Source organism: Eucyclogobius newberryi, unplaced genomic scaffold, assembly GCF_026437365.1.
Source record: "Eucyclogobius newberryi isolate DKJ021-1_F unplaced genomic scaffold, fEucNew1.0.hap1 SCAF_11, whole genome shotgun sequence".
NCBI classification, from domain to species: Eukaryota; Metazoa; Chordata; class Actinopteri; order Gobiiformes; family Gobiidae; genus Eucyclogobius; species Eucyclogobius newberryi.
Window position 1 is genome coordinate 37,309,555 of NW_027315735.1, and position 8,869 is coordinate 37,318,423.

Consider the following 8,869-nt stretch of genomic DNA (forward strand, 5'->3'; position numbering starts at 1 on the left):
ATGTGAACCATCAACAGGTCAAACATGTGAACCATCAACAGGTCAAACATGTGAACCATCAACAGTCAAACATGTGAACCATCAACAGTCAAACATGTGAACCATCAACAGTCAAACATGTGAACCATCAACAGTCAAACATGTGAACCATCAACAGTCAAACATGTCAACCATCAACAGTCAAACATGTCAACCATCAACAGTCAAACATGTCAACCATCAACAGTCAAACATGTCAACCATCAACAGTCAAACATGTCAACCATCAACAGTCAAACATGTCAACCATCAACAGTCAAACATGTCAACCATCAACAGTCAAACATGTCAACCATCAACAGTCAAACATGTCAACCATCAACAGTCAAACATGTCAACCATCAACAGTCAAACATGTCAACCATCAACAGTCAAACATGTCAACCATCAACAGTCAAACATGTCAACCATCAACAGTCAAACATGTCAACCATCAACAGTCAAACATGTCAACCATCAACAGTCAAACATGTCAACCATCAACAGTCAAACATGTCAACCATCAACAGTCAAACATGTCAACCATCAACAGTCAAACATGTCAACCATCAACAGTCAAACATGTCAACCATCAACAGTCAAACATGTCAACCATCAACAGTCAAACATGTCAACCATCAACAGTCAAACATATGAACCATCAACAGTCAAACATGTGAACCATCAACAGGTCCTTTCATGTCTCAGCGGCTTCTGAAGGACACACCTTTGCTCAGGGTCCTCTTCAGGAAGATCAGGACCTGCACAGAGACCAGGGGTCAGGACAGAGGTCAGGACAGAGGTCAGGACAGAGGTCAGGACAGGGGTCAGGACAGAGGTCAGGACAGAGGTCAGGACAGGGGTCAGGACAGAGGTCAGGACAGAGGTCAGGACAGGGGTCAGGACAGAGGTCAGGACAGAGGTCAGGACAGAGGTCAGGACAGAGGTCAGGACAGAGGTCAGGACAGAGGTCAGGACAGGGGTCAGGACAGGAGTCAGGACAGGAGTCAGGACAGAGGTCAGGACAGGGGTCAGGACAGGAGTCAGGACAGAGGTCAGGACAGAGGTCAGGACAGGGGTCAGGACAGAGGTCAGGACAAAGGTCAGGACAGGACAGGGGTGAGGACAGAGGTCAGGACAGAGGTCAGGACAGGGGTCAGGACAGGGGTCAGGACAGGGGTCAGGACAGGGGTTAGGACAGGGGTCAGGACAGAGGTCAGGACAGGACAGGGGTGAGGACAGAGGTCAGGACAGGACAGGGGTGAGGACAGAGGTCAGGACAGGGGTCATGACAGGGGTCATGACAGGGGTCAGGACAGAGGTCAGGACAGGACAGGGGTGAGGACAGAGGTCAGGACAGGGGTCAGGACAGGGGTCAGGACAGGGGTCAGGACAGGGGTCAGGACAGGGGTCAGGACAGACATATTTTAAGTGTTCGTTACCGCGGTGATGGCGTTTCCATCATTTCCGCTCACAGCAAAGTCCAACAGCAGAAGTTTGTCTTGAAGAGACCGAAACCTCTCCAACGCCACACGCTGAAACACAAGAGGCTCTGAACCAGGACTGGACCAGGACCAGGACCAGGACCAGGACTGGACCAGGACCAGGACCAGGACTGAACAAGGACCAGGAGGGGGAGGGGGACAAGGACCAGGACTGGACCAGGACTGGACCAGGACCAGGAACAGGACTGAACAAGGACCAGGAGGGGGACCAGGACCAGGACTGGACCTGGACCAGGACCAGGACCAGGACCAGGACCAGGACCAGGACCAGGACTGAACAAGGACCAGGAGGGGGACAAGGACCGGGACCAGGACTGGACCAGGACCAGGACCAGGACTGAACAAGGACCAGGAGGGGGACCAGGACCAGGACTGGACCAGGAGCAGGAGGGGGAACAGGACCAGGACTGGACCAGGACCAGGACCAGGACGGGGACCAGGACCGGGACCAGGAGGGGGACCAGGACCAGGACCGGACCAGGACCTAAACCTAGTTTAGTCCTTACAAACGTGTATATAGTGTATATAATGTATATAATGTGTATAGTGTACATAATGTACATAGTGTACATAGTGTATATAGTGTACATAATGTACATAATGTACATAATGTGCATAATGTACATAATGTGCATAGTGTATATAGTGTACATAGTGTATATAGTGTACATAGTGTATATAGTGTACATAGTGTACATAGTGTACATAGTGTACATAGTGTACATAGTGTACATAATGTACATAATGTGCATAATGTACATAATGTGCATAGTGTATATAGTGTACATAGTGTATATAGTGTACATAGTGTATATAGTGTACATAGTGTATATAGTGTATATAGTGTACATAGTGTACATAGTGTATATAGTGTACATAATGTACATAATGTACATAATGTGCATAATGTACATAATGTGCATAGTGTATATAGTGTATATAGTGTACATAGTGTACATAGTGTACATAGTGTACATAGTGTACATAATGTACATAATGTACATAATGTGCATAATGTACATAATGTGCATAGTGTATATAGTGTACATAGTGTATATAGTGTACATAGTGTACATAGTGTACATAGTGTACATAGTGTACATAATGTACATAATGTACATAATGTGCATAGTGTATATAGTGTACATAATGTACATAATGTGCATAGTGTATATAGTGTATATAGTGTATATAGTGTATATAGTGTACATAGTGTATATAGTGTATATAGTGTACATAGTGTATATAGTGTAGTGTATATAGTGTACATAGTGTAGTGTATATAGTGTACATAGTGTAGTGTATATAGTGTACATAGTGTATATAGTGTACATAGTGTATATAGTGTACGTAGTGTACATAGTGTCTATAGTGTACATAGTGTACATAGTGTATATAGTGTATATAGTGTATATAGTGTACATAGTGTATATAGTGTACATAGTGTACATAGTGTATATAGTGTACATAGTGTAGTGTATATAGTGTACATAGTGTATATAGTGTACATAGTGTATATAGTGTACGTAGTGTACATAGTGTCTATAGTGTACATAGTGTACATAGTGTATATAGTGTATATAGTGTACATAGTGTATATAGTGTACATAGTGTACATAGTGTACATAGTGTATATAGTGTATATAGTGTATATAGTGTACATAGTGTACATAGTGTACATAGTGTATATAGTGTATATAGTGTACATAGTGTACATAGTGTACATAGTGTACATAGTGTATATAGTGTATATAGTGTACATAGTGTACTGGAATCGCTTTAAATTAACTTGTTTTGACTTTATTCGGCTGGATTGAGTGTTTTCGTCGTGTCGTTGCGATGTGTCTTGGCTCTGAGTCCCCCGGCTCCGGTCCCGCCCCCCGGCTCCGGCTCCGGCCCCGCCCCCCGGCTCCGGCCCCGCCCCCCGCCCGGTGCAGTACCGCGTTTACACGAAGGAGGAACTCATGAAACTGCGGAGAACAGTCGTCTTACCCGGAGATCGTCACGTTATCCCGGCGGACATCCTAAGGAAAACGCAACGAAGCAGACGTGCTGGACGTAAACTCCGAGAGAAGAGAGGAGAAAACAGGAAGTCGGTTCCCGCCGTAGTCATGGGTAACGTGAGGTCCCTTCAAAATAAAATGACGGAAATAGCGTGCCTCATGCGGTCCCAGAGGATTTATAGGGACAGCAGCGTCTTGATTTTCACAGAGACCTGGTTAACAGCAGAAATGCCAGACTCTATTGTAGGTTTGGACAATTTTCATCTGCTGCGGGCGACAGAACTAGAGAATCCGGGAAGAAAAGAGGAGGCGGTCTCGCGGTGTATGTGAACACGAGCTGGTCCAAACCCGAACACTGCACAGTGAAGCAGCAGCTGTGTAACAAGGATATTGAACTATTGGCTATTGGCATGAGGCCATACTATCTGCCCCGGGAGTTCTCACATGTGATTTTGATCGCGGTCTATGTGACCCCGTCTGCCAATGCTGAAAATGCTTGTGAAGCACTGCTCTCCTGCACTTGTAGGCTGCAAACACAGCGCCCACAGGCTCTCTTCCTCATCTCTGGTGACTTTAACCACGCTTCTCCCTCTTCTGTCCTACCAACATACACCCAGTATGTTACCTGCCCCACCAGAGACAATAGAACATTGGACTTGTTTTTTGCCAACACCAAGGAGGCTTATTCCTCTTCCCCCCTCCCTCCCCTGGGCAGCTCGGACCACAACCTTGTACATCTGAGGCCTGTGTATGAACCCATCGTGCGCAGGCAGCCTGTGGTGTCCTGTGAGGTGAGGATGTGGTCTGCTGAGAGCGAGGAGGCTCTGAGGGACTGCTTCAGCACCACTGTCTGGACTGAGCTTTATGACCCACATGGGGAGGACATCAACACCATCACAGAGTGCATCACGGACTACATCAACTTCTGTTTTGAGAACATTGTTCCCTCCCGGACGGTGCGGTGTTTTCCAAACAACAAGCCATGGATTAACCGTGAACTGAAGGCTCTGCTGAAGGAGAAGAAGAGAGCCTTCAGGTCAGGGAACAAGGAGGAGCTGAGGACTGTGCAGAAGGAGCTGAGGAGGAGGATCAGGCAGGCTGAGGCCGGCTACAAGAGGAGGATGGAGGAGCAGCTGCAGCAAAAGAACATTCAGGGTGTGTGGAGGAGCCTGAAAACCATCTCGGGCTTCAAAATCCCCCCTGCCCAGACGGAGGGGGATCTACAGTGGGTGAATGATTTAAATGCTCACTTCTTGAGGTTTGATCGGTCACCCGCCCCTCCCCCTGCACAGCTGCATGCTCCCTCTTCCACAGCTGGACAATGCCCTGCATCTGTTCCTCTTCGCTTATCTGCCCCGGACCATCAGCTCCCCACTTCGCCTGGACTCACCCATCCCCCCAGCACACAGTCCCCCTGCTAACCACTGACTGTCACAGCAGCACAGGTGAGGAGTGAGCTGAAGAGGATTAAAGTGAGGAAGGCAGCAGGACCTGATGGCATCAGCCCCAGGCTCCTTAAGTCCTGCGCAGATGAACTGTGTGGAGTTATGGAGCATGTCCTCAACATGAGCCTGAAGCTGAGGGTGGTACCACAGGTCTGGAAGACCTCCTGTCTGGTACCACAGGTCTGGAAGACCTCCTGTCTGGTACCTGTGCCTAAGACACCGCGCCCCAAAGACCTCAACAGCTTCAGGCCAGTGGCTCTCACGTCCCACCTGATGAAGACACTGGAGCGGCTGGTCCTGGACCACCTCCGCTCCACCGTGAGCTCAGGCATGGACCCGCTGCAGTTTGCATATCGGTCTGGCATCGGAGTGGAGGACGCCGTCATCTCCCTGCTGCACCGCTCTCTCTCTCACCTGGAAAAGCCTGGCAGCTCTGTGAGGATCCTGTTCTTCGATCTCTCCAGTGCCTTCAACACCATCCAGCCGCTGCTCCTGAGGGACAAGCTGGAGACGGCTGGTGTGGAGTATGACCTGGCAGAGTGGATTCTGGACTACCTCACAGACCGACCCCAGTTTGTGAGAGCCCGGAACTGTGTGTCTGACACTCGGACCTGCAGTGTGGGGGCGCCCCAGGGCACTGTCCTCGCGCCCTTTCTCTTCACCCTTTACACTGCAGACTTCAGACATGACACGGACAGCTGTGTCCTGCAGAAGTTCTCTGACGACTCTGCCATCATCGGACTCATCACGGACGACGATGACGCGGAGTACAGAGGACTGGAGCAGGACTTTGTGGACTGGTGTCAGCGGAACCACCTCCTCATCAACGCGGGGAAGACCAAGGAGATGGTGGTGGATTTCCGCAGACGCCACCCCACTGCCCCCTCACCAGTGAACATCCAGGGACGGGACATTGAGAGAGTGGACTCATACAAGTACCTGGGTGTTCATCTGAACCACAAACTGGACTGGACTCATAACACAGACGCACTGTACAGGAGGAGCCAGAGTCGGCTCTACCTCCTGAGGAGACTCAGGTCTTTTGGAGTGACAGGGCCACTCCTGAAGACCTTCTACGACTCTGTGGTGGCATCGGCCCTCCTGTACGGTGTGGCCTGCTGGAGCAGCAGCATCACAGAGAGGGAGAGGAGGAAGCTGGACAGAGTCATCAAGAAGTCCAGCTCCGTCCTGGGCTGTGCTCTGGACTCGGTGCAGGAGGTGGGGGACAGGAGGGTCCTGGCTAGATTCACATCTATGCTGGACCATGAATGTCACCCCCTGCAGGACACTCTCTCCGCTCTGGAGAGCAGCTTCAGTGAGAGACTGATCCACCCTCGATGTGCGAAGGAAAGGTTCCGTAGGTCTTTCCTTCCTGCTGCTGTCAGACTTTATAACAAAAACTGTTAGTACTGAACACTCGCAATACTGACCTAACCTAATACTGATGTGCAATTCTGTCATATGTGCAATTGCTGTTGGAATTCATGTGCAATTCATGTAAAATTCATGTGCAATCTATGTGCTGTCGTGACACATATTCATGTGCAATTACTGTCGTGATCACATGCAATGGTATTTATTTATTTATTTGTCTATGGGAGTTTTTATTTGTTTATAGGAGATCTTCTACTGAAAGTGTTTTTCAGACTTCCTATAAGTGATCTGTTCTTCTGTATCTGCCTCTGTATCTACCTGCGTTGCACCAATGAAATTTCCCCATGTGGAACAATAAAGGAATATCTTATCTTATCTTATATAGTGTATATAGTGTATATAGTGTATATAGTGTACATAGTGTAGTGTATATAGTGTATATAGTGTATATAGTGAAAGGATTTTTCTTTGCACTCTTCTCTTTTATGTCTTGAATTATTTTATTTTTGACATTTTAAATACTAAAAGATGTATCTGGGACTATTTTGAGGTAGTACCCTACACCTTTAAATGTTACCTTAAAAATAGCCCCTTTTAAATGTATTCAAATTAAAAGGTCTTTCTTTAGAGAAATTCTCTATTTTTATTTTTGATTTAGTTAATTGTATTGTATTTCTGTTTCTGTCATTTCTTTGTGATTTTAATGCATTTTTCCTGCTGTGTGAAGCACTTTGAATTGCCCTGTGTATGAAATGTGCGACACAAATAAACTTGCCTTGCCTTGCCTATAGTGTACATAGTGTATATAGTGTATATAGTGTACATAGTGTATATAGTGTACATAGTGTACATAGTGTACATAGTGTACATAGTGTATATAGTGTATATAGTGTATATAGTGTACATAGTGTACATAGTGTACATAGTGTACATAGTGTACATAGTGTACATAGTGTACATAGTGTATATAGTGTATATAGTGTATATAGTGTATATAGTGTACATAGTGTACATAGTGTACATAGTGTACATAGTGTACATAGTGTACATAGTGTACATAGTGTATATAGTGTATATAGTGTACATAGTGTAGTTTGCTCATGACTTGTGCAGCGAGAACTATGACACGATCAAATACTGTAAAAGTGACCATGAGGTTTTATGTCGCGCGTCTGTGCCCCGCCCCCTGCAGGTGCCCCGCCCCCTGCAGGTGCCCCGCCCCCTGCAGGTGCCCCGCCCCCTTGCTAAAGCACACACTGACCTTTCCCTGTTGGAGTCTCTGGACCGACTCCTCTGGAGACAAATCACCCACAAAGTCCTGAAACACAGAGGACTTTACACCAGGACTAGAACCGGAGCAGGACTAGAACCGGAGCAGGACTAGAACTGGACCAGAACTAGAACCGGACCAGGACTAGAACCGGAGCAGGACTAGAACCGGAGCAGGACTAGAACCGGACCAGAACTAGAACCGGAGCAGGACTGGAACCGGAGCAGGACTGGAACCGGAGCAGGACTAGAACCGGAGCAGGACTAGAACCGGACCAGAACTAGAACCGGACCAGGACTAGAACCGGAGCAGAACTAGAACCGGAGCAGGACTGGAACCGGAGCAGGACTAGAACCGGACCAGGACTAGAACCGGAGCAGGACTGGAACCGGAGCAGGACTGGAACCGGACCAGAACTAGAACCGGAGCAGGACTAGAACCGGAGCAGGACTAGAACCGGACCAGAACTAGAACCGGACCAGGACTAGAACCGGAGCAGGACTAGAACCGGAGCAGGACTAGAACCGGACCAGGACTAGAACCGGACCAGGACTAGAACCGGAGCAGGACTAGAACCGGACCAGAACTAGAACCGGAGCAGGACTAGAACCGGAGCAGGACTAGAACCGGACCAGAACTAGAACCGGACCAGAACTAGAACCAAAGCAGGACTAGAACAGTTTCAGGAGCAGAACCTTGTAGTCTGCACGTGGCCTCCTGAGCTCTGGAGCAAAGAGTCGAGAAGAAGGCTCTGGGATCGCTGCAACACACAGGGTCAGAGGTCAGGGTCAGAGTCAGGGGTCATAGGTCAGGGTTAGAGTCAGGGGTCAAAGGTCAGAGGTTAGAGTCAGGTCATCAAATTATATTTGATAATAAACATGAAGAGCTTGGACTCACAGTCACTGAAGCTTGTGTAGCTCCCTCTGCTGGATTTACCTGCAACGCACAGGATCAGGTCATGAGCAGCACAAGAACCTGGACTACACCTGTGTCCAAGGTTTGGTCTGTGGGCGTGGCTAAAGCTAGTGTGTGTGAGGGGCGTGGCTAAAGCTAGTGTGTGTGTGTGAGGGGCGTGGCTAAAGCTGTTGCTAACGTGCTTTGCTAGCTTTCAGGTGCATTATGCAGGTGCGTTATGCAGGTGCGTTGTGCAGGTGCGTTGTGCAGGTGCGTTGTGCAGGTGCGTTGTGCAGGTGCGTTATGCAGGTGCGTTATGCAGGTGCGTTATGCAGGTGCATTATGCAGGTGCATTATGCA

The 8,869-nt window shown here is 48.2% G+C and overlaps 1 protein-coding gene across 3 annotated transcripts in view; it reads right to left on the reverse strand.

Moving 5' to 3' along the window:
- vipas39 (VPS33B interacting protein, apical-basolateral polarity regulator, spe-39 homolog) overlaps positions 1 to 8,869 on the reverse strand; it is a 32,731-nt gene that overhangs the window by 15,250 nt on the left and 8,612 nt on the right. For all 3 annotated transcript variants that reach the window (XM_072440058.1, XM_072440057.1, XM_072440059.1), the window contains exons 5-9: positions 8,513 to 8,551; positions 8,311 to 8,375; positions 7,607 to 7,663; positions 1,461 to 1,553; positions 746 to 779 (exon numbers count right to left, since the gene is read on the reverse strand). In XM_072440058.1, coding sequence (XP_072296159.1) covers positions 746 to 779; positions 1,461 to 1,553; positions 7,607 to 7,663; positions 8,311 to 8,375; positions 8,513 to 8,551 — 288 coding nt within the window. The remainder of the gene's footprint in view (positions 1 to 745; positions 780 to 1,460; positions 1,554 to 7,606; positions 7,664 to 8,310; positions 8,376 to 8,512; positions 8,552 to 8,869) is intronic.